General features: G+C 33.1%; 1 protein-coding gene across 13 annotated transcripts in view; it reads right to left on the reverse strand.

Moving 5' to 3' along the window:
• Positions 1–3,260: 3,260 nt before the first annotated feature.
• Positions 3,261–27,621, reverse strand: part of ZNF280D (zinc finger protein 280D) — a 293,092-nt gene continuing 268,731 nt past the window's right edge. For 12 of the 13 annotated variants that reach the window (XM_033851717.2, XM_033851716.2, XM_019946910.3 and 9 more), the window contains 2 exons: positions 9,977–10,032; positions 4,918–6,870 (listed from right to left, as the gene is read on the reverse strand). In XM_033851717.2, coding sequence (XP_033707608.1) covers positions 6,246–6,870; positions 9,977–10,032 — 681 coding nt within the window. In that variant the 3' untranslated portion in view covers positions 4,918–6,245. The other variant, XR_012330131.1, reaches the window with a different exon arrangement.

The raw sequence follows: 27,621 nt of genomic DNA on the forward strand, positions 1-27,621 counted from the left end.
TCAAGTATTACAGTCAAGTTTACCAAATCTCTCACCATAGCAGAATGTGGATCACCTCATGTAGCCTTGCCATCTGCCACCTAAGCCAATGCAATACACTGGTGTAATGTAGCTCAGCTGTGTTTCTTCTAATGGCAGCAATCCACTTTCAGGATTAATTCCTACATCAGTAGGGAGAGACTTAGTTATGCTGTAGAACAAAAATTCTCTAACTGCAGTAGCTTAAAATAAAAATGCTATTTCTCCTTCATGCTATATGTGTATCTAAATAAACAGGAAGGCTCTTTTCATAGTCCCTCAGGAACCAAGACTGATATAGCAATCACCATCTGAATAGTAAAAATGTTACCATGCTTGAGGGAAAAGAGGGTTCTAAAGAGTCTCACATTAACAACTAAATCCTCGAAACCAGAAGTCACTTTCACTCACAACTCACTGGCCAGAAACTAGTCATATGGCCACACGCTAGAAATATTTGGTGAATAGCAGGAATGAAAATCTACATTAGGCTAAAAACAAGCTGACTTTGAAGAATCAAAGAAAAAAATCTAGATGAATAAACTCTGAACTTCTACAAGTTAATGCTGGACCGGGAAGCTTTCTATAAGTACTATGGTATGATAATTAAAATAAGTATGGGTTTCTATTTTTCAATTTAAAAACTGAATACTCTTTAATCTAATAAATTATACACTTAGAATTTTAGTACAGGTAAATAAAATATGGACCAAAATTTATGAAATAAGAGCTTCACTGCAGTGTCTATAATAGTGAAAATAAAAGAACAGTTACAAAGTTATGATTATACCCATATAAAAATATAGGGCAGGGCTTCCCTGGTGGCGCAGTGGTTGAGAGTCCGCCTGCCGATGGGGGGGACACGGGTTCGTGCCCCGGTCCGGGAGGATCCCACATGCTGTGGAGTGGCTGGGCCCGCGAGCCACGGCCGCTGGGCCTGCGCGTCTGGAGCCTGTGCTCTGAGACAGGAGAGGCCACAGCAGTGAGAGGCCCGTGTACAGAAAAAAAAAAAAAAAAAAAAAAAAAAAAATATATATATATATATATATATAGGGCAGGGGTTGGCAAACTTTTTCTTCAAGTGCCAGATTGTAAATCCTTGAGACTTACAGACCATATGGCCTCTGTCATGTACAACTGTGCTGTTGTAGTGCAAAAGCTACAACAGACAATATATAAACAAATGACATGGCTGTTTTCTAATAAAATTTTGTTTACAAAAATAGGTAGCCAACTGTGGGTCATAGTTTGCTAGCCCCTGATATAGAGCAGTTAAAAATCAAGTTTTTAAGGCAGTGCATAAATGCTTAAAATATTTTGAAAGCTTAAAACTACAGTTTATAGTTACCAAATTCTCCACAAATGGCAGGTTTTACTTAGTATTTAGGAGGGAAAATTCATCTTAAAAAAGAGGTTGAATTGGGTGAGTAATGTAGTCAGTTTTTCTGTTCTGTTTTTGGAAAAGTCAAGCGACCCTAGATGTACCTGAAATACTTCTGTAAACCAACATCCAAGGTCACCTCTGTGATCAGCAGTTATTCAGGCCATTAACATCTGCAGCTACAGGTTCATTTATAGCTTGGTCCAAAAATCTTCATAATGATGACCCTCTGTGTCATCAAAGAAGACTAAATTATGCATAGTATATTCTTTTAAATAACGAAAGTGATTTTATAATACTTTTAGAAAGCAATTAAAAGTTACCTTTAGCTAACTGTAAAAGTAATTTCACCTAGGACACCTCATCCCTCGATGATGTTACAGATGCTGCTACAGATGTGTTTAATTCCTTACAAGATGATCCAAGTGAAGTATCTTGGAGTTTATAGATTTTGAGATGAAAATTAAACATTACCATGACTTTAAAAAAAATCTATTTGACTATTCATTTTGTGTACATGGATTGGCAGATATGCCTCATTAGTAAACAATATTTTTAAAATAATCATTTCTCTTTTAATGCTTAGACATAGGTAAATTGTGTTTTATTTTTTAGCTGAAAAAACAAGTCAGTGTTATAGTAATCTAGTAAAAATGAAACACTTGCAATTCTTTTTAGTGCCTATATACATACAAAAGTCCTAATTCACTGAAGTCAGTACAAGTGAGTGATCCGGGAGTAACAAGTTTGATGGAACAAAAATGATCATGTCAACCATAGTTTAAAAATGACATTACAGAAGCCTAAAAAAATGTAATGATGTCAAAACATTTATAATTATTATATAAAGTGTATCTTTAAATCACATGCTGTCTTTCCTGTTAATAGAATATTCACTAACCCCTCCTCTTGAGGTAAAATTCCTCAATTCCTATTAGTAAAAGAGATCAGTAGGTCCTCTTCTTTAGGTTAAGAGGTCCTCCATTCCATATGCATATAATCACTGTAGGAATAATAAATAAAACTGTAATTAGTACCATCAATGGAAGGGTTATTTGCAAAAACTGATATATTTTAAAAAGGGACATTCAGTATAAATGCTAGGAACTATAGATGTGGTAGAAAACACTAACTTCAGAATCAGATCAAATTATGTTCAAATCTTGGCTTTGTAACCTCAGACAAGTAATTGCCCAGATATCTTTTTACTTACAGCTAAAACAAGGTGACTCATATCTTGTCAGTTCCTTTTAAAAAATGTTTAGAATAGTTCTTTAAAAATTTATAGGGTGAAAAAAATTACAATTTCCTCCCTAAAACATTGGAGAGATACAAAGGGGAAGAAATAACATAAATAAATATGGCATTCAGATTTTCAACGTAAATTAAAAGTGCATCCACAAAATGAATGTTTCTTAACTGCACATGTAATCAATCGTAATTCTGTTGTTAGGTAACAGGAGACTATAATATAGTAAGGCACCTTGGTAGTTAGTTCTTAGGCAAAGAGTCACTTGAGTGCATCACTGGCTTTCATAGTCAATCAAGAAAGTCTAACTGCTTGTTGTGTATTGGTTTGTTATGATTTCAAATCCACTTGTTTATGACTTAAGTGAAGTTGTTTTGATCTACAGGTAAATTTGTTTACACTAAGGAAGCTGTGCCAGGATGATGTCATCAACATCTGCTGTTGTTGATAAGTATTCAGCAGCTCAGCCATTAAGGGGTGCCGCTGGGGAGGATAATCAATACGAACATATGGAAGAGCAGCTATCAAGTGATGGACATTTAAACTTTAAATACCAAGAATTTGTGAGGACTTACCGAGAGTGTTTAGTCTGGGCAAGGCTACTCTTTTGCTGACTTACATAGCTCTGTGACGATCTTGAGACACTTGCTCCTGCCATGGCCAGGCCACTCTTGGTCCTCAGCAGTGTTAAACTGTGCAGCAGTCTCAGGAAGAGAAGGGACATCTGTTCCTGCCTTGGCAAGGCTACTCCTGGTAGGCAATGGTGTAAGTCATGTAATGGTCCCTGGAGTCATAACATTTGGAACAGCCCAGCTTGCTTACCGACACCGGTACTGTCACCCCCTAGCTACGTGCCCCAGCAGCAAGGGACCTACGCTGGCAGCTGATACCCAGGTTTTAGTTGGAAGGACTGACTCTACAGACAACCAATTCCTGGAAAGGTACACCTCAACTAAATTTGGACTTTCTTTCATCTCCTCTTTGCCTAGAACAATAGTGTAATCAATCTATTATTAGTTTGGAGTATGTTATTTCTTTATTAGCTAGTTAACAGACATTATCCTGTATGGTATCGGCTTGCAAAATGTTATTTTTATAAATTATAATTCTCACAGTGAACTGGTGTTAAATAAGTTATTGGCAAAGAAAATCTCAGTCCCTGAGCACAATTTGCCTGGACAAAACAGCACTCTAAAGCAGGTGGTGGCAATCTACAGTCCACTGGCCAAATCCAACCAACATGCTGTTTTTGTAAATAAAGTTTTATTGGAACACAAACAGGCTACCATTTACATATTGTCTATAGGTGCTCTTAAGCTATAAGGAAGAGTTGGATAATTGTGACCACACAGTCCACAATTATTCACTATCTGGCTCTACAGAGAAAAAGTTTGCTGACCACTGTGCTAAAGCACTGCCACTCAAAGGTTTGGTTTGCATATACCTGAATTGTCTGTTCCTGATCAGAAATGAGATAAGGAGATTATGTGAAAACAGAAACCAACTATGTTACCAAGTACAATGTTCACTTCAACTATTTTTTTGTTTTCATTGCTAGACTTTCTCAATGAAGGATTTATAGTCTGGTACAGGTTCCTTTTCTCACAGTGGATAGGTATAAACTATTCATTGATCAGGTACTTTCAGTACCACTACTGTAAGTATATAGGGGCAGGAGAAGGAACTACTCAAAGCTCACAAGGGACTACAGTGTCACTTAGAGACTTATTTTGGTACAGTGCTCTAGGTTTTTGAAGCATTAGGTGACAGCCTTGGCAACTAATTGAATGAGATTCAGAAAATGGTCCTTACACAGACTTTTTCTTCCCTTTACTCCAAAAGTCTTCTCTGCTATAGATTTATGTTTCAACAAGGTGAAGGATGACAGTTAATAAGTCCCTCTATCCCATCTTTTCTTGGGAGCAGGAAAGATAAAAATATTTGCCCCCACCCTCAAAAATATTCAAGAAAATAAGTCAATAAAATATTTTGTCTATTTAGCCTCTTTAATTTACTGAGCAGATAGAAAACTATAATATTAAATTATAATTCTCTTGAAGTAGAAGAATTTGTAAAGCAAATCAATTCTCTGTAATTATTAGCAGTTCTTCCCCCTGTACTTTAAGTCTCAATTTAAAATAAATCATGCATCAATTAAAGAATATGGAATAAAATCTACCACTAACTTTAACATGAAATTTCCTTGAGCAATATACAATTTCTAGAGGCGCCAAAGGTAATCCGACTCAAGCAGCTTTCTGAAAAATAAAATTATTCAGGGACAGATTTTTATTGCAAATATTTACTCAAAAACTACTATATACAGCAGAATTTTAATAGCCATTTTAAACATTTAACATTCAGTGAAACAAAATTTTAAGAATTCAAAGCACATTTTAAGAAGTAAAAATGTAGCATTTTAAATAAAAGTTTGTTAGTACGTCAAAGCAAACTACTGTTACTCATATTATTCATTTCTATATCTATTATTTTCTATATGATAAAAAACTGAAAAAATCAATTTAGCAGCCATCTTATGGATAAATTAGGCTAAATATCCCAAACCAATTTTTTACATCCTGCTTTAGGTCCCATTTGAATTTTCTATTTTACAATTACAGAAAAAGTCACTTAAACATGGCTGAATTCATGCCAGGACATGTTTTCAGTTTACTGCTTTACAATATCTACATTAATCCATACTTTGGTTTGGTTTCCAGACCATTTTTATGGGTCTATTTCTAAAGAAGATCATTAAAACAATATTAAGAGCATAATAGCTACAGGAGTTTCAACAGTGGGTTTCTACTTTATACAACTAGTACATCAAGGGATTTCTGCACAGCTTACACACTGACAAAAAGCACAAATATAAATTTTTATTTTAATAATTTCACTTTCACTGAAAGTTTAATTAAGGTAAGCTTACAGCCTGGCAGGCTAACACTTGTATGGAGGTACACAGATTCAAATATTCTGTTTACATGCTTCTGGCAGTCTGGAATGTAATATTATATCCAAAATTAAGTTTATGTTCATCCAAATTCTCATTAGATCAATGAATTTAGCATTCTAAACATGCTCCATTTACCAGTATCATACTCAAAATGAAACCTTCATTAACAAAGCCAATTGGCCATTATTTTAAATCAATTATTCCCAAAAGGTATGTGGTTTCCAAATCTCTTCCTTTAAGTTAATTGAAAAGGATGTACAGGTAATAAGGACTTTTAGTTTAGAACTGATGGAAATTTCAAAAGCTTTATTAATATAAATAATATTCTAATATTCAATTCATATTGACCACCAGGTTCCATAACCTCGAAAACTGATAAATGAGACTTTTTCATTGCAAACTTAACTTTCATTAAAATCTTATTCATGTCTTAAAAACTTCTTGGAAATTCATACTAATCATGCTATTAATGATGAATTGATTTAATAACCGAGGTTGAATATACAGGTAAAGTGTATGAATGACCTCCCTCACATTTTTCTATCTCTGCACTCTGCAACAGCACCACTGAGCTCACCTGATAGCACTGTTCCAAATGCTCTTATCGTTGGTACACTAAAACTTAGAATGCCTAATTAATTTCAACTTCTTTCTTTTTCATCTGCCAGGTCTCCTGTTGTCTCTGTTGTGCTAAGGCTATTTTCTCCAGGAACGTCATCTGTTTGATCAGACATTACTTCATCAGTCTTGGCTGAAGGATCACCACTACCTTTCTGAAGAATCTCTGTGGCTTCAAACTCAAGCACTTCTGATGGAGTCAAAGGTTCCAAATGAATACTGCCTTGCTCACTAACATCAGAACTAACAGATTCAGGTTCATCTCTTTTTCTCAAAAACTGATCAATGCTAACATCACCAGATGTTAATTGCAAATCCTTAATATTCTTTGAAGAAAATCTAGCTTCACTGGCATTGCAATCTTCAATCTGATCACGTGCAATGAGGTTTTCTGAACTTTGGCACCTCTTCAACTCTGTTTCCTGACAAATGTGCTCTATTTGTTTTTCCTTTTCCACCTTATCTGCATCAATAATTGAATCATAACTGAAGATATTCTTTGAGCCAGTTTCCTGGTCTTCAAGACAGGTATCATTTTCTTTATCTGAACCTGATACACCTTCTTCACTTTTTGTTGTTGATGAGCCTTCGAATAAATGCACATCACATCCATTTTTTATTTCCTCTGAAGAAGCTTCATCTTGTTTACTGAAAAAATAAAGCTATTTATTATCTATTTCTTTATAATACAATGTATTTGAACACTATTAAAATAAAGACATTCTCTAAAAAAAAAAAAAAAAAGGCACACTTGCCCACCAAAAAAAAAAAGAAAATTGAGCTCCCTGGTCTTTGCCATGATGTTACAATTTAGGAGGTGGCCATGTTCTTGGGCAAAAGAGTGAGAAACTCCATAGTCGCATATTAAAAGGAGTCCTGAGGAGTCTATTCATTGTTTTAGTTCTGGTTATCATTATTTTTATCTGTTCATACCCTTGCTTATTTTTAGTTAAAATGTAAGTGTGCTTATTAATTCGTAAGAGTCATTTAAATAAGGAATGAATATATGTGGAAAAAACCCTATTTCTCTTTTATGATTTATATGTCCTCTTGGGCTTAGAGTGTTTTCCCTATGCAAAATCAACTAAGCATTCACAAACATTTTATTGATTTTTTAACAGCCTAATTTATAAAAACATAAACACATGCCTAAAAAAATATGTAAATATAAAACATGCATACATATATGCTTATGTGTATACCTGTCTATGTGTTTACTCTTACCCCGGTGTGTTAACAGAAACTATTTAGTGAATATAGTTCCCTATGCTATATAGTAGGACCTTGTTGTTTATCTATTTTATATATAGTAGGGTGTATATGTTAATCCCAAACTCCTAATTTATCCCTCCTCCACCCCCTTTCCCCTTTGGTAACCATAATGTTTGTCTTCTATGTCTGTGAGTCTTAGAAACACGAGATTTCTAAGAGGCTCTCCAGTCCCTTATTTAGATGTAACAATGCTTATTTTAATAAAAAGAAATTTTATGATTACATTTATATTAGTTTTTACATTAATCCACCTGGAATTTAGACTTTTTCCTAATGAACTGCCCAAATATCAAAGCAATGTTATCAGATAGTCATTTATTATTTACTAAATTATATTTAAAAGGTTGTTTCTCTGCTATTTATTTTGTTCTGATGTGTCTTTTGACTATTACAGGCCAATACCACACAGTTTTAACAATTAGAAATTAACATTGTACTTTATTATCTAATAGGTCAAATCACCTACATTCTACTACTCTTCTCCCTAATAGTTTGAAAAAGTAAAAGATAATTGTACAAGGATGCTCATTAAAACAATGTTTAAAATAGTGAATACAGAAACAACCTAATATCTAACACAGCTGTGATTTTTAAAATTATGGTATTAATAAGTAGAAAAATATGAATCTTACTTTAAACACCACTAGTTTCCAAATCAAATCCAATTTGGATTTTCAACTAAATGTTCATTAACCATAAACTAATTTGGGAAATGACCTATCATGTAAGTTACTAATATATTATTTTCTATCTCAGTAAGTTTTTTTCTTCAAAATCTTCTAAATAGATGCTGCACTTTATTCATCTTGTTATTACTGTGAATTTTATCCATTATATTTTGTAATCACATGTTATTGGTATACCGGAAAGATTCTGAATTTTACACCAAGCTGCCTTAATTAATACCCTGATTAATTTAAATCATTCTTAGCTCATTTTCTTGGATCTTACAGGTCAATTACATCATCTGCAAAAAATTATATTTCCCTCATTTAAATTTATAAAATTCTTATTTTTGTTCAGATCTTATTAAACTAACTATAATTTACAGAAAATGTTAAAAAATATGGATGTGACTAGTCTGCTTTTTCTAAATCCTTATTTGAATTTTTGTTAACTTTTCCCAACCAAAATTCTAGGAAAAATGCTAGGTGAAGAAAGGGCTAGATAATTTTTCTTTTCTTTTCTTTTTTTATGTGGACTATTTTTAAAGTCTTTATTGAGTTTGTTACATTGCTTCTGTTCTATGTTTTGTTTTCTTGGCAGTGAGGCATGTAGGATCCTAGCTCCCCCACCAGGGATCAAACCCACACACCCCCACCCTGCGTTGGAAGGTGAAGTCTCAACCACTGGGCCATCAAGGAAGTCCCAGGGCTAGATAATTTTTCTAGTGAAGTCTAAGAAACATCTTCAAAAGGTCTTATTCCATAATTTTCTTTTTAGAGGCAATAGATTAATCAATCTCATCAGGTTAACAAGCAGCCTACTATAAAACACACAGCATAAAGATAGAAATGGGGAAAGTACTTAATCTAAAAGACAAAATCACCTTTAGCTGGAATAAAGTTCTAATTAGAATGTTAGATTTTCTTTTGCTAAAAAAAAATTGTGAAATCTCGTGTTCTGCAGTGTTCTACTCAAGCATTAAATTTTTATTTTTATTTTTTTAGAAGTTCTCTTTATTATCAATTAGAAGGCCTTTAGGATTCCCTGGCATGTTTTTTTTTTTAAATTAATTAATTAATTAATTTTTGCTGTGTTGGGTCTTCGTTTCTGTGGGAGGGTTTTCTCTAATTGTGGCAAGCAGGGGCCACTCTTCATCGCGATGCACGGGCCTCACACTATCGCGGCCTCTTTTGTTGCAGAGCACAGGCTCCAGACGCGCAAGCTCAGTAGTTGTGGTTCACGGGTCCAGTTGCTCCGCGGCATGTGGGATCTTCCCAGACCAGGGCTCGAACCCGTGTCCCCTGCATCGGCAGGCGGACTCTCAACCACTGCGCCACCAGGAAAGCCCAAGCATTAAATTTTTAAAAACCAATACTTGAATTTTGAACGTTTTATGTTGGGATCCCACCAAAGAAGTAGCTTTACAGCTTTTTGAAAATACTTTAAAAATAAGATATTAAAATTAACTATTTGCAAGAATCGTCACCACCTTATAACCTGTAGCATCTTGTAACTATTTTCATTTAATAGAGGCAATTAAAATCTGTTAACATTTTACTTACTTGTAAGTACTTTTAAAAAATTTAACAACTTATAAAATGTATTCTACATGTTTAAGATTTCAAAACTAAGGATCTGTAGTATATTTCTGTTACATTAATATTTCAAAATTTTATTTTAATTAAAAGCCATTACTAAAAGGAACACCATATACAAAATTTAAATAGCCTTTTGCCAATTAACTGAAATATAACACAGCTCAAGTATCATTTTATATACATGAATTTCATGAGATTGAGTTTTTCCTTATATTTACCTTTCAGAATTTGATGTTTCTGTTTCTCCTTCAGCCATATTAGGTCTTGCAAGTTCCTGAAATTATTAATAATAATTTTCTTTTATATTCAAAACTAAGCTTAAAGTAAACTACTTTTATTATACTAAACTTTCTAGATAAAAAGAACTTAAGTGTGCTACCTAGTATACTAAAGAAAGAGAAAAAAATTTTCTCAATTTAAAGTATGTATTAAAATAATTCTCATAACTAAAAGCATGATTTCAAAAATTGCTTTTTAAAAAACTTGTAAGAATTTCAGTGTACCAAAACCTTCTGAATCAAGGACATGAAACAGTTATCCAGTTATAACAATACCTGCTTTCCTTAGATTCTTTCAAATGTGGGCCATAATTATAATTACTTGAATAGAAAACTAGTAAAACACAGCTTGAATTTGAATGCATCATCCACAGTATTTTATACACACATTAAATACAGGTACTTAGATAAAACATTTATGAAATTATGATTTTATATTTGGAGCCATGGTAACCCTTCCATTGTCAAACCAAGTAATATTAAACAATAGATAAATGAAATATTTTTGCTTATTTGAAATGTTTTTTGGTGAGGAAAGAATACACAAAAACCTCAGTAAGCCAGAGGCCAGCCTAACAGTTTATAACAAATTATTGAGCATATATGATGCATGAGGTAGTATGTTAAGAATTTTACATTCACTATCTCATCACTTAATCCTCATATTAGATATTATAAACTCCATTTCTACAAATGAGAATAAAGACTGCGGGGGTTAAGTAGAAAACCAAAGGCAATACTACAGTAAGTGGTGAAGTTTCAAATCTAGGTCCAGTTCAGCCACAACAGTGATTGATTCAAATCTGTGAAAGTGATATGGTGTATTAATCACATACATGTAACATTTCCTCACTCTCCAAAAGCCCTGCTAAAATGAGGGCAAAGAAATAAAATATTTTCACTCATAAAGACCAAGAAAACATCAAAGCATACTAACTGTCAAAGAGATTTCAACAAATTTTTAGATGGATAGTGGCTGGAGGAATCGAAATTGACTTCACAGTGTGGAGGAAGTTACAACTAAATGTCTGAGCTGGGAGTGCAAGGAAAAGAGAATCAGTTTTCCCAGAGAACATAAGAGATCTGGTATTTGGAGAAATTCAGTATACTATCCAGTACATAAAAGGTAAAAATGAAGCATGAATACTGCTGAGAAATCTAAATGCTCTTTCCCCAACTCACACAACAGGTACCTATCCTTTCCTCTACCACTTAGGCCAAAGGTTAACTCTGTGAACTGGAGACAGTCTAGACTTGTGAACACCAGGAATGGCAAAGGGCAGGCATGAGGTACTGAAAGAAAACAGAAAAATTTAGTAGAGGTCCATAAACTGAAAAAAGGGACCCACATTTATCTCTCTGCCTGGCTCCCAGAATGCTAGCAGCCAGAGGAACCACTCTTCACTCCACCACCCGCAGCTGGAATCTAGAAGATTCCTCTTTGGAGAAAATTATCAGCCTCAAAGACTTTGAGAGCATCCTCCCTACCAAAGAATCAGTCAGCTCAGCAACTGATTTTCCTATGTTGAAGTCTAAACAATTACCATGCAGACTGTGCAGGCTGTATAGCACACCAATCCATGAGGCAACCTTCACAATATAATCCATGTCAGCAGTTCTCCAAGTGTGGTTCACAGACACATGGGGCCTCCAAAACACTTTCAGGAGGCATGTGAGGCTAAAACTCTTGGTACTAAAGCAGTGGTGAGTAAAAATGCTGGCATCTTAACTCAAATCAAGGCACTGACATAGAACCAAAACTGTACTAGCAGTCACTGTATTCTCCACTGGCATACACCAGCAGTAAAATTAATTTTATTAAATATCAATCACTGAGTGCACGTCTTTTTAATATTCTGTGTAATGAAATACCAAATATGCACAAAGCACTGCTATTGCACACTAAAAACACTTGGGTCTGTGACTGAGTTGCACGCTGAACTTAGCCACATTTTTTTCATGGAACATGATTTTTATTTTAAAGAATGACTGTCAAACTATGAATATTTAGACTTGAATATTTAGAAGACATTTTCTTTGAAACTGACAAAGTGAGCATGTCACATCAAAGAAAACAACTGACAGTATTTGTTGCCAGTAATAAAATTCAAGGAAAAATTAAATTTTAGGATAACTTGTATCCACTATTCATGAGATTAATGCTAATATTAATGAATGTGATTACCTGATATTATATAATGAAACATGTCAACACTTAGAAGATCTATGTAACTTGTGAACCAATATATTCCAAATGACTAAATGCACATTGTTATAAAATCATGCATGGATAAAAGAGTCAATCAAAGTGTAAGCCAGACCAATAGATTTTAATGTAATAGAGTACAAAAAGTTCAGTGATATGGAGTCAGATTCCACATTGCAACAAACCTTTTAAGAAAAAGTTCACTTGTCTACTTTTGATGTCATAAAAAAGAATAATCACAATTATCTGAAAAGATTAAAGTACTAGATGAGGCTGGGTATTTTTCTTATATTTCAACCAAAATAACATATCACAACAGATTGAATGCAGAAACATGAGGATCCAGTTTCCTTCTATTTAACTAGACATTAAAGAGATATGCAAAAGCATAAAACAATTTCATTCTTCTAACTAAATTTCTTTTGTTTTGACAAATAGTTATTTTTCAGAAAAATATTTGCCATTTTAAGTAACAGTATTGTAAAAATTTCATACTTTTAATTTCTAGTACTGTAAACATCAATACATTTTGAGAGTACTAAGGGGTATATATAACAGGGTTGTACCCTGTGGAGTGCTGCAGTGCACAACCTGTATGGCTATGCAAGGCAGCCCTGTCCCTGTCCAAACACAGGGTTTTCGATAAACTTTTTAGCACTTCACTTTTATGAACAGCCAAGGATCACCACACAACTGAAGACATTCTTTACATCAGACAGATCAAAATAAACAAGAGAATAAAGAAAGAGGCTAGGAGACATCAGAGACTTTGCTGGGAACAAAATAAATATGTATAATATATTTAATATCCCTGGAGAGGTATGAAATGTTATGTCCATTAAACAAGAACAAAAAACTATGAAGACAAAACAACTGAAGAACAAATAAAAAGAACAATTCAAAACTAAATATATGGCAACTAAAATAAGCAATTAAATTTAGAAAATCTTTTTTGAAAGGTTGAATGAAAGGACAAAAAGATGGAAGGCAAGAAAGAAAATGCCATACAATCAAAAGAGTTGATGCAGGAAGTAGTGTCAGATCAATAGGAGTTTCAAAAAAAAGAGAGAACAGAGAAAATAAAAGTGAAAATTTACCAAAGAAATAAAACAAGAAAATTTCCCCCAAACAGAAATATCCAAAATTACAAAGGCTTATCAAATTCCTACCATAATGAATGAAAAAAGGATGATGGGTGAACATATGAAATTTCCAAACACCTGAGATAGAGATAATCATTAAAGTTGCCAGAAAGAACAAAATAACATAAACACAAAGAAAGTGGACCAAAAATGGCATCAGACTTAACGAAAACAATACTTTCAAATATGCATAGGAAAAATGTTTTCTATGTACTTCAGCCAAACTATCATTAGAGTAAATACAGTTTTAAATTTACACTAAGTGAAAAAAGAATCAACCTTTCTGTGGAAGTTGTTAGAGGACATGTTTCATCAAAATAAGGAGTAAAACAAGAAAAGAGGAACTCACAGTTCAGGAAACAGGATATCCAACACAAGAAAGTGGCAAAGTAAAATCCTGATACAACAAATTATGCATTAGGCTTAGACAGCAACTAGTTTAAACAAAAGTAGATTGGAGAGAAGATCTCCAGGCCCTCCAACAATTTTTTTTTTGATGTGTGAACATTTAGAAAAAATACTTCCAAACATTAGACAACACATCACAAATTTTAAAAAACCGCATTAGGTGCACAGAAGACTAAACAAATCAGTAAAAATATATTTTTACCCAGAAAAGTAAAATGAAGTATAGGAAAGAAAATCATAGTACACTTCCTGGCTCAGTATACATAATGGTCTCAAAAACTGTGATGTTAACTATGCTGACATCAGTGCTATGCCAAGCCATATAGAAACAAGAGATAAAATACACATAACATAAAATTTACCATCTTAACCGTTTTTAAATGTATAGTTCACTGGTATTAAATACATTCACATTGTTATGCAATCATTACCACCATCCATCCCCATAACTTTTTTCATCTTGTAAAACTGGAACTCTACATCCATTAAACAATAGCTCCTTATTCTCCCATCCCCACAGCCTCTGGCAACCACCACTATACTCTCTCTTTTATTTTGTTTAAGTACCTCATACAAATGAAATCACATAATATCTGTCTTCTTGTGACTGGCTTATTACACTAGCAAAATGTCCTCAAAGTTGATCCATATTGCAGAATCCCCTTCCTTCTTATGGCTGAATATTCCATGGTATGCATATACCACATTTTGCTTATTCTTTCATCTATTGATGGACACTTGGTTTACTTCCATGTTTTAGCTATTGTGAATAATGCTGCTATGAAAATAGGAGTACAAATATCTCTTCAACTCTTTGCTTTCAAGTCTTTGGGGTACAGTATACCCAAAAGAGGAATTGCTGGATCATATAATTTTTTTGAGGAACTGCCATACTGCTTTCCACAATGGCTGTACCATTTTACATTACCAGCAACAGTGTACAAAGCTTCAATTTCTCCACATCAGCATCAACACCTGTCTTCTGGTTTTGGAGTTTTTTGTGGTTTTGTGTGTGTGTGTGTTTTTATGTGTCTGTGGGTTTTTTGGTTTTTGTTTTAACAGTAGTCATCCTAATGGGTGTGAGGTGGTATCTCACTGATTTGCATTTCTCTAATGATTAGTGATGTTGCACATCTATGGGTTTATTGGCCATTTGTATATCTTCTTTGGAGAAATGCCTGTTCAAGTCATTTATGCATTTTTGAATTGGGTTGTTTATGTTGTTATTGAGTTTTATGAGTTCTCTATATATTCTGGATATTAATTCCTTATCAGATATATGACTTGCAAATATTTCCTCCCATTCTATGGGTTGCTTTTTTATTCACTGTATAGTATATTTGATGCACAAAATTATTAATTTGTACAATTTTTTTCTTTCATTACCTGTGCCTTTGGTGTAATAACCAAAAAATCACTATCAATTTCAATGTCACGAAGTTTTTGTCCTTTGTTTTATTCTAAGAACTTTATTATTTTAGGTCTTACATTTAAGTCCCTTATCAATTTTGAGTCAATGTTTGTATATAGTGCTGGCTAAGAGTACAACTTAATTCTTTTGCATATGGATATCCAGTTTTCCCAGCATCATTTATTAAAAAGACTGTCCTTTTCCCATCGGTCTTGGCACCCCCATAAAAATTATTTGACCATATATACAAAGGTTTATTTCTGGGCTCTCTATTCTATTCCTTTGGTCTATAGGTCTGTCTTTATCCCAATACCACACTGTTTTGTTTACTGCAGCTTTGTCATAAATTTTAAAAGCAGGACATTTGAGTGCTGCAGTTTTTTTCTTCTTTTTCAAAGTTGTTTTGGCTATTTGAAGTCCCTTGAGCTTCCATATAAATTTTAGGATGAGTTTTTCTATTTCTGCAAAAAATATCTTTGGGATTTTTGCAGGGATTGCAATAAAGCTGTAGATTGTTTTGGGTACTATTGGCATTTTAACAACATTAAGTCTTCCAATTCATGAACATGGGTTGTCTTTCCATTTTTTTTTTTTTGTCTTCTCAAATCTCTTTCAGTAAAGTTTTATAGTTTCTTTGTAGAAGTCTTTTACCTCTTGATTAAGTACATTCCTATGTATTTTATTCTTTTTTATGCTATTAAAGTTGTATTGTTTTGTAATTTTCTTTTCAGATTGTTCATTACTTGTGTATAGAAATACAACTGATTTTTGTGTGCTGACTTTGTGTCCTGCTATTTACTTTACTGAGTTAATGTAAGTTCTAATAGGGTTCTGTATGAAATCTTTAGGGTTTTCTATATATAAAATGGTATCATCTGCTAACAGAGATAATTTTACTGCTTTTCGAATTTAGATGTCTTTTATTTCTTTTTCTTGACTAATTGCTCTGGCTAAAACTTCCAGTACTATGTTGAAAAGAAGTGGTGAAAGTGGACATCTTGCTTTGTTCTTAATCTTAGAGGAAAATCTTTTAGTCTTTTACCATTGAGTATGATGTTTGCTGTGGGTTTTTCTTATATGGCTTTATTATGTTGAAGCAGTTTCCTTCTGTTTCTAGGTTGTTGAGCATTTTTAACATGCAAGCGTGCTGAATTTTGTCAAACACCATATCTGCATCAATTGAGGTGATAATGTGGTTTTTGTTGCTTCCTTTCATTGAGGTGGCTTATTACATTGATCAATTTTCATATATTGAACCAGCCTTGCATTCCAGGAGTGAATCCCATTTGTTCATGGTATATAATCCTTTTAATATATTGCTTAATTCTGTTTGCTAGTATTTTGTTGAGGATACTTGCATCAATGTTCATAAGGGATATTTACCTGTAGTTTTCTTTTCTTGTATTGTCTTTGTCTGGCTTTGGTATCAGGGTAATGCTGGCCTCACAGAATGAGTTTAGAAATATTTCTTCCTCTTCAACTTTGGAAAAGTTTGAAAGAAGTGGTATTAGTTCTTATTTAGATGTTTGTTAGAATTCACTAAAGAAGTCGTCAGGTCAAGGGGTTTTCTTCGTTAAGAGATTTTTGATTACTCATTCAATCTCCTTACTAGTTATGGATCTACTCATATTTTCTATTTCTTCATGATTTAGTCTTGCTAGGTTTTGAGTTTCTAGCAATTTGTCCATTTCATGTAGGTTATCCAATTTGTTGACACAGAGTTCACAGTACTCTCTTAAGATCATTTTTATTTCTATAGAAATGGTAGTAATGTACCCACTTTCATTTCTGATTTTAGTAATTTAAGTCTTCTCTCTTTTTAAGTATTTCTGGCTAAAGGTTTATCAATTTTGTTGACCTTAGCAATGAACCAACTTTTCTCTATTGCTTTCTATTCTCTGTTTCATTTATTCCTGTGCTAATTTTACTTCTTTCCTTCTGCCAGCTTTGGATTTAGTTTCTCCTTCTTTTTCTAGTTCCTTAAGTTGTACAGTTAGGTTGCTGCTTTGAGATCTCTCATTTTTTAATATAAGGATTTACAGCCATATATTTCCATTTTAGCATCACTTTCACTGCATTTTAGAAGTTTTGGAATGTTGTATTTTTCTTTTCATTCTTATCTAAGTATTTTCTAATTTCCCTTGTGATTTCTTCTTTGATCCATTGGTTGTTTTAAAGTGTATTGTTTAATTTCTAAAATCTGGTGAATTTTTCATTTTTCCTTTTATTATTGATTTCTAATTTAATCCTGTGATCAGAGAAGATACTTTGTATGACATCTATCTTTTAAAATCCACTGAGATTTAATTTGTGGCTTACTATATGGTATATCCTGGAAAATATCCCATGTGTACTTGAGAAGAATGTGTATTCTGTTGTTGCTGGGTAGAGTGTTATGTGTATGTCTGCAAATCTAGTAGGTTTATTAAGTCTTCTACTTCCTTACTTATATCTAATTATTCTATCAATTATTGTGAGTACTGAAGTCTCCAACTATTACTGTAGAATTGTCTATTTTTCCCTTCAACTCTGTGACTTCTTGCTTCATATAAATTGGCAGTCTGTCAGTAGGTGTGTAAGTATTCATAATTGTTATATCTTCTTGCTGTAGTAAACTTTTTATTAATATATAATGTCCTTTTTCTCTTGTAAGCTTTTTTGATTGAAAGTCTATTTTGTCTGATATTAGTAAAGCCATCAATACTCTCTTTTGGTTACTATTTGCACAGACTATCTTTTTCATCCTTTCACTTTCAGCTTGTGTCTTTGAATTTCAAGTGAGTCTCTTGTATACAGCATGTAATTGGATCATGTATTTTTTATCCATTCTGCCAACCTCTGGCCTTTGATTGGAAAGTTTAATACATTAACATTTAGATTAATTACTGATAAGGAGGGACTTATTTTGTCATTGGGCTATTTGTTTTCTATGTATCTTATTACTTTTTTTTGGCTCTCATTTCCTTCATTACTGACTTCTTTTCTGTTTAGTTGATTTTTTTGTAGTGAAATGTTTAAAATATTTTCTCATTTCCCCTTGTGTATATTCTATAGCTATTTTCTTTATGGTTACTTTGAGGATTACATGTAATATCCTAAAGTTATAACCCTCTAATCTGAATTTATAGCAGCTAATTTCAATAACATACCAAAACTCTGTTCCTTTATAGTTCCATCCCCATTCTTTTTGGTTGCTGATGTCAGAAAATTACATCTTTATTCATTGTATACCTAGATATAAACTAAATGCATTAGTCACCTAAATTATGCAGGAAACAAAATTAGAAGTTACAAACGAAAGTTAGAGATACTGAATTTTACACTAAAAAATTGTCTTTTTTCTTTAAATGCATTCATCTCTTAACTCATGTAGAAAACAAAAAGTACAGCTACAAATCACTGTTACAAAATACTAGCTTTTATAATTTCCCATGCACTTACCTTTATTGAGATCTTTATTTTGCCACAGAGCTTTGAGTTGTCATGTACTGTCCTTTCATTTCACCATGCAGGACTCCCTTGAGCACTTCTGGCAGGGCCGATCTAGTGGTCAAGAACTCTCTCAGTTTTGTTTACGTGAGAATGTCTTAATTTCTAACTTTTGAGTGACAGAATTGCTGGATAGAGGATTCTTGAGGTTTTCTTTTTAGCACTTTGAATATACTGACCCACTGCCTGTTGGCTTCCAAAGTTCCTGATGAGAAGTCTGTGGATAATTTTATTGAGAATCCCTTGTATGTGATGATTCAATTCTCTTTGCTGCTTTCAAGATTCTCCTTACCTTTTGGAAGTTTAATTATAACATGTCTTAGTGTGGGTCTCTTTGAGTTCATCTTACTTGGAATCCGTTGTGCTTTCTGAATGTTTACATTCATGTATTTCATCAAATTTTGGAAGTCTGCAGTCATTACTTCTTCAAATATTCTCTCTTTTCCTTCTGGGACTCTCATGATGCAAATGTTGGACTACTTAACGGTGTCCTAAAGCTCCCTTAGGTTCTGTTCACTTTTCTTCAATCTGTTTTCTTTCTGTGCCTCAAACTCAATAATTTCTATTGTCTTATCTTCAAGTTGGCCAATTCTTTCTTCTGTCTGCTCAAATCTGCCTTTGAATCCCTCTAGTGAATTTTTCATCTTCAGTTATTGCACTTTTCATCTCCAGAATTTCTTTTTGGTTTCTTTTAGGTTTTCTATCCCTTTATTTATATTTCCACTTTGTTCACATACTGTTTTCTTGACTTTCTCCACACATTCCTTTTGTTCTCTGGGCATCTTTAAGACAGTTGTTTTAAATTCTTTGTCTAGTATATCTGCCATTATGTCTTTTTCAGGAAAAGTTTCTGTTGATATTTTTTTGTTTTGAATGGGCCATACTTGCCTGTTTCTTTGTATACCTTGTGATTTTTTGTTGAACACTGGACAGTTGAGTCTAATAATGTAGTAACTCTGGGAATCAGATTATTCCCCTTGCCCAGCATTTGCCTGTTTTATTTTAATTTTAATTTTTATTGTTGTAGGCTGTCTCTGTTCCCAAATCACCCTGAGGTGTAAACTTAAGGTCTTCGTATGTCTTTTCTGAGCCTTTCCCTGGGCATATGCAATCTCTTTCTAATTTTACCCACATACACAGTTGTTTTTGAATGTCCTAGTCTTTAACATCTGACTCCTGAAAGGGGGAAAAGTGAAAAATGAAGGGAGAAAAAGGGCTGTCCACTTAAATTCCTTGGAAGTCACTTCAGCTGGAGGGGAAGGGGCTTGCAACAATGGGGGAGAGGTGCAACAATAATGTGCCCACTTCTTTGTCTGCAACTCCTTGATAAGAAGCAGCAATCAGATTCCCAGTATCTGGAGGACAAGGTCTTTTTTGCCCACTCTGGCTCCCATAAGTTGTGTGCAAGCTGCTCCAGGAACATGTGCACGGCTGCCTGCCATATGGCTGCTACAGTGCTAAGGGCTTAAATTGATGGAAATTAACTGCAATTCACTCTCCAAGTCTTCGCCTGGAAGTTGCAAGCCTTCAACAGACTTTAGAGCTTCAAAATAGTTATATCAGATAGATTCAATCTGTGCAATTGCTGTCTAGGTGGGGAGCCAGATTCCTGGTACTTCCTACAGTGCCATCTTCCCACAACTCTCCTCTCTGTATATTTTTTAAAGTTTTTTCCCCCAGAACATTAAAGTAGTTTTAAAATATTGAAAAGTAGATATATTAAACTCACAATAGTAGTTGAAGTTTAAACATTTTATGCCTACCAAAACCAGAATTTATTATCATTTTACTTTTCTGGCTTTAGTGGAAGCAAGCACATCAATAACATTTTCAAAGTCTAATTCTTTTCTTATCTTGTTTCAAATAAGTAAACTGCCATGCTTGGCAATTTCTCTTGACCAAGTGACAATTCTAAATAATTTAAAATTAACTTCAGCTTACTGAAACGTCTTTTGCAGGATGCTACTGTGGCTGGTATTGTTTTAAAATTTTGAACACCACTTTGTTAATCAGTTTTAGAAGACCCAAATATAAGGCTTACATTATATCACAATTTATTAATATTGTATATTGCTTTAAACAATTCCACATGAAATTTCTATAGCATTTAAATTGTCAAAATATTTAAGAACTGGGTCAGTAGCTGCTTTTTGTAAATCAGATGTAATCTATAGAAAATAACTTTTCTCCAGTTTAAAAGTTCAAAATCTGAAGAGATTTCATTTAATTTTTCATATACCTGTTTCAAATATGAAGTTAGGTCATTTATAACCTAATGTCTACTTGATCAGCACTTTTCCCATAATTATCAATACTCTCACTTAGTGATTCATGCATTTCCAATTTCTTTTTCACTTATTTTCAAATTCAGGAAGAATATTCACATCTCTTGCTCAAGATTTACATTCACTGAACACACTTTCAAAATTACTTTCATTTGTGGTAAGGAAAGGAATAGGATTTTTATTAAGCACAGAACTTTATATATGGTCATGCTTTCTAACTGTAAAGCTTTATTAAACTTTTGCCACTTTGTTCAAAATACCATCCCATATAGATAATGTGTAAAAATCTGTAATATTCTTGTAACAAGATGCTTTTGATCTCAATATAATGTATTCTGACATTTGATATATCTTTTCATATCTGATACACATCTCTAATTTGTGTGCAAAGTATCAAGTATCTTGATTGCATTTAATCTTGATGCCCATCAGGTATCTGTGATTTTAATGTTGTTTTCAGAATTGACAAGAATATTCCATCTGCTCACTGTATTACCCCAGTCCTAAAATATGTATCCTTTGTACAATACTAAAAAAAAGATGATCATATTTGAATTCACAAATGCAGCATTCTTTGTATTAAATTATGATTATGAGCTGGGCAAGGCATAAATTTGGCATAATTATTTTGGGGGAGAAATACTGGCTTATACACACTTGTATACATGTGCCTTATCTATTCCATTATCATATCCTGGCCAGGACAATTTTCTTACATAAGCATCAACTCTTGCTAACTTACTGATAATGTGATAAGCTAGACCATATCTAGTTTTTTTTTTTTAAATAACAGCTTTAATGAGATATAATTAATCCAGTTTTTCATTTTGTTGCAATTAAGTCAAAACTTTCTTCTCTTGCAATGACATCATTCTTAATGTAAATATACCTAGTAATCATAAACATTAATTCATGATGTACTATATCTGGTTTATAATCAAAAAGTAAGAAAAATTATTTTGCTTCTTTTATTCTTCTTAGTATTTCAGATTTAACATGATTTCCTAATAACATTATATATTTGCTTTGAATTTTACTACACAAATGAAACATATATTTATAATCATTAGCTGTATGATTTTAATGTCCTTAGTTCAACTGAATTTAGAACATTCCAGCATCTGAGCTTCCAATAATTTCTTGTGCTTGGAGAAATAAATTATTTTTGCACGAAACATACAATATGTAAAGTCACTCACACATATTTTATCACATTCTGTAAAACATCATCTATTAAACTATCAGTCTAAATATACATTAAAAAACACTTCCATTTAAAAAAATCATCATGATGAAATATGATTTTTTCATTATCACAAATTCTGTTTAAATTTTTCCAATCTTTGAAACCACTTTTTGAGTTGCAAATATTTGATTCTGTTGTAATTTTTGCTAAAAAGAATGCACAGGAAACACAAACTAAAGACAAAGATTCTTTGGAATAAATGAGCCAGTCACAATGAATTAACTCACCACTAGACAATTTTTTAAAAGACCCATCTTTTGAAAATCTTTGCCCACCATGTGAAACACATACTCTACAATCTGCATCTTGTTCTTGGATGGTCCCCTGCTCTATTAAAATCATTTTACTTTATTAGAAACAGGTGACCATGATGAAGAATTAAACATTTAATTCAAATAGCATCTTCTATTTTCTTGCACATGCTTATATTCACTAGCTTCTGAAATTTCTAACATGCCATTATCTTATCTTTTTTGCACAATTCAAAGAAAATTCTTTATTTAACTCTATATTTCATAGTAATTCTATTCTAATAGTGTCAGTGTTAGAGATTTCATTTTAAGTAGCTGGAATATTTTTTTCTACCAAACCTGTTACTGTGCCCTATAATTTTGATCAATTTCTTGATGCATGCATTTTTCTTCTTTTTCTAAACAATGGATCACTTGAGTTTTTAAATGCCATATTTATTTTTAAGAATTTTAGTATAAATTTTAAATATATTTATTTTTAATTAATACATTCAGTTAAATATAATAATTAATTTATATGAATTAGTTCATATAAATTATAATATTTAACAGGTCTCCATAAACATTTATATGAAAAATACAAAAATCAATAATTACAAACAACAGAAAACTACATACCAGGTTTCCAGACTAATGGGGTGAAAAAAAAGTAGTGAAAAATATTTTTTATATAAACAAGTGAGTAACAGTAAATTATCACTGTTTTAAGTGAAGAAAGTATAAAGTTTCCTGGTAAGAAAATACTTTTTCAGAAAATTTTCACATTTCATCAAATTTATTTATGAAAGGTCAAATATATTAATAAATAAAATTTGTATTACTTACCTTAGTACCCTTAATAATATTGTTAAAAAAATCATATAAACATGTATTTTTAATTAAAAAAAAGTTTACCTTTTACTTAGCAGTACCATGTAAAGCTACAAACAATGAAAACAACTTGTCACCTTCCCTCATGACTGAACAAGGACCATCAAAAAAGCAGAAGTGAGACCTTGTTGTTCTTGTGTCCCCCATGTGCATTGACTCTCAGGGTCATAAAAGTGCAAGGCTGGATGCTGCCTTTAATTACAATTTTGAAATTATGTTCATTATGTATTACTCTTCATTAATTTTTATTCTTAAACATATTAAAACAAAATATTTATCTGATTATTGAATTTTTTGTAGCTCCCTTGAATTTTTTGCCAGAGGTGAGGTCTCACTTGCCTCATTCTAATTCTGGCCCCGGCAGGGATGCTGGGGTTGGGGGGATAAAGGAAAGTAGGGATGGTGGTCTAGAGAAGCAAATTCTTAATTACTGTAACAGTAAGTCCTAGTTGAAAAAAAGACAAACAAAAATATGGTTACATTATTTAGAAATATGGAGATAAATATTTCATCAAATAGCTAAAAGAGTTGAAAATAGCTACCTCTGAAGAGTTGGATGGAAAAGGGTGAGAGAGATGAGTTACTATTTTTATGATAAACTAGCCACACAAATTTTTAACTTTTAATTCGATAAAAATAAAAAGTAATTTTACAAAGTCTGAAACTCTCAAGTGTCTGAAAAAGTTACAAAGCAAAAAGCAATAAAAACAGAACAAAAAAGAAAAACAAAAACCTTAGAAATTCTTTATGGATAGCCCCAAGTAGTCTTACAGAAATAGGCTATAGGGTTAATTTGCCATTTCATTAGTGAAATCACAGGGGACCTCTATTTTGTATATTATGTGTATGTTTGAATTGAGAAAAGAATATTTTTAAAAAGAGAGAGAAAAAACACCATAAAGTCACCCTGAGAGGACTCTTGTGTGTACCTACCATACCTGATATGCTTGGAATATGGTAGTTATCTTACTGGATTACAATTCTTTCATGTCTAATTTTCCTACTAGATTTTGAACACCTTGGGGATAGGCAAATAATTTTATTAATCTTTGTTCCCAATATAAAGATTCCTGGAACATGCTATCAAGTGTTTCCTAATAGCCTTGAAGGAAGCAACAAAAGAGAAAGGCATCTGTACCCACCTTCTCTCTCTTACCTCTCTACTTAGTTATAATGAAACTACACTAACCATCAGACTAGAGGAGAAGAGTTATGGTATATATATATATATATATATATATATATATATATATATATATATATATAGTTAGGATATAAAAGCAGTAAAATGTTGCACTGTATAGAATATACATGGTAGCAGAACAGAGATTGTTTTAGAAACTCACCATATAATATGAATTCCAAATACAATCTAGCATATGAAAGGAATTAATTTTGAAAGAGGAAATGTAAAACTATACAAATGAAAAAGTGACAACAGGAAAATATTATTGGGGTACAACATTGATTCCACTACAAGCCATCTGATCAAAATCTTGAAGAATAATTCAAGCTATCCACCATCTCACATGTGTACTTAAACACCTGGGTCTATTCGAGGGACTATCCACACCACATATATTTGAAAGAAGTACCAGACCAAAACTGTTCTATGTGGTCTTCCATTCAATATGGCTTCCTTTAACTCTGCTTATGGCCTACTAAATTTTTAGCATAAGCTTTTTTTCTTTTAACAAAAAATAAACTTAAGAAAGTTGGTTTATGTAAGAAAAGGTTGGTTTTACTTGACACAGATGCAACAGGGCAATCAAAGGAAAGTAAGAGTTTGATGATTTATTCAAGTATGAATGCATCAGGAAAGAATCAGTGGATGATATTATGAAATGATGAATTCGTAAGTTTTCTTCATGTCCATGCTTTTATGTATTTGGAAAGAAGACAGGCAAACCCTGTTGTCCCCAGGGCCAACTGGGTGATGGAAGAAAACGTTTCTATTCTCAAGACCCAGAGACACAGAGACAGCTTGAGAGCCTGAGAACAACAGAGAACATCACAGCAATCCCCAGCACCCACCACTGGGCTAGCAAACATCAAATAACAAGCAACAGCAGTACTGCTGGAAGAAAGGTAAGAGTGTAGAGAGAGAGAGACAACCTCTGTGGCTCAGTCTCACAAGGAAAGGCTAAAACTGAGTGTGGAGCAATGATACTGAGAAAAAAACCTCCAGTAATATAACTTCCACCCTAAGCGCAAGGAAATACTACAAGAATTGAACTTGGCAGTATATGGAGGGTAACCATAGTGATAAAAATAACAAAACCCTGGCCTTCCCTGGTGGCGCAGTGGTTGAGACTCCGCCTGCCGATGCAGGGGACATGGATTCGTGCCCCGGTCCGGGAAGATTCCACATGCCGCGGAGCGGCTGGGCCCGTGAGCCATGGCCGCTGAGCCTGCGCGTCTGGAGCATGTGCTCCGCAACAGGAGAGGCCACAACAGTGAGAGGCCCCCGTAACACACACACAAAAAAAACAACAACCCAAGTCAACTCACTACTAGGTAGACCAAATCCCACACTAATGGCCCAACATGAGAAAAATCATGCTCATTTTCAGATATAAATACTATTTATCTCAGTCGTACACATTATGTCTTGCTTTCAACCAAACATACACAGAAAAAGCAAAGGAAAAAAACCAAAAGTACACTGTCAGAAGACAAAGCAATTAGCAGAACCAGACTTAGACACAACCCAGCTGTTGGAACTATCAGACAGAAAAATTTAAATTACTATAATTAATATGTTAAATGCTTTGGTAGAAAAAGGAGGACAACATGCATGACCAGATAGGAATTTTATCAAAGATCAGAAACTGTAAGAATCAATGCAAATGCTAGGAAAAAAACCCCAAACAAACCACAATCACAGAAATGAAAAATGTTTTTGATGGGTTCAACAGTAGACCTTACACAGCTGAAAAATGAATCTGTAAATAGGTCAATAGATAAAAATTACCCAAACTGAAACACTAAGAAAAAAAAGTGTGGTGGGAGGCGGGGAGGAGGGGATGGGGAGACTAGAACAGGGCATCTAAGAACAGGGATTAATATCAAATGGTATAACATATGTGAAATTGAAACTCCAGAAGTAGAAGATACAGGACAAGTCAGAGAATACTGATCAGGACAAATGCCAAAAATAAATACATAAACATATAAATAAACAACTGAGCAAACCAGACTTAGACACATCATGTTCAAACTGATAAGAACTAAAGATAAAGACAAAATCTTGAGGGCAGCCAAAGAAAATTGACACATTACATACATATATAGAAACAAAGATAAAAATTACAGTAAGACATCACATCAGAAAATATGCATGCCAAGAGACAATAAAATGATTTCTTTAAATGCTGAAAGAAAACAGTTAACCCAGAATTCTATACTCACCAAAAACTTACTTTCAAAAATGAAAAATAAAGATTTTTTTTGAAGGAAAAAAGCATGGAAGAAGTAATCACCAGTAGATATGCAGTATGACATATTTCAAAGGAAGTTGTTTAGGCAAAAGGAATGTGATATTAGAAAGAAACCAAGAGCTACATAAAGAAATGAACACTAGAAATGGAAAAAAATGAAGGTGAATACAAAATTTTTTAAGTATTTAATTGCTCTAAAAGACGATTTAAAGTAAAAATGGTAACACTGTATTCTGTCTTTATAACCTACTTAAAAGTAAAATATATGACAACATTAGAAACAAAAAGAACACACAAACTATTGATATTGGAAATAAAAGAGAGGATTATCACTGCAGACCCCACAGGCATTAAAAGATAAGGGAATACAACAAACAACTGTTTACATATAAATTCAACATTATAGATAAAATGTACCGATTCCTCAAAAACCACAAACACCAAAACTCACTCAAGAATAAACAGATAACCAAGAAATCCTATATCTAGTAAAGACATTTATTTGTAGTTAAAAACATGTCAAACAAATGAAAACTTTCCGTGGGATAAAAGAAAGCCACTTGGGAGAAGGCTGATACTGTCTAGGTTTCACTTATTCACTCTACAAAATAGAAATGCTGAACCTGCCTCACTTCATTATACTCAGAGAGAGACAAGTAACATTAAGCAATATTTCAAAAACTGACACCAAGAAAACACGTATATAAGCAAAATTATTTCTATACTCATACATTAGACTGCCCAGTACGTAACATTTATATGATAACCCTGAGTGTTATATTCAGACTGCCTGTTTAAGATAGCTAAAATGTATTTAATATATATTCAAAATATTTC

The sequence above is a fragment of the Tursiops truncatus genome, chromosome 2 (genome assembly GCF_011762595.2).
Source record: "Tursiops truncatus isolate mTurTru1 chromosome 2, mTurTru1.mat.Y, whole genome shotgun sequence".
Taxonomy (NCBI): Eukaryota; Metazoa; Chordata; class Mammalia; order Artiodactyla; family Delphinidae; genus Tursiops; species Tursiops truncatus.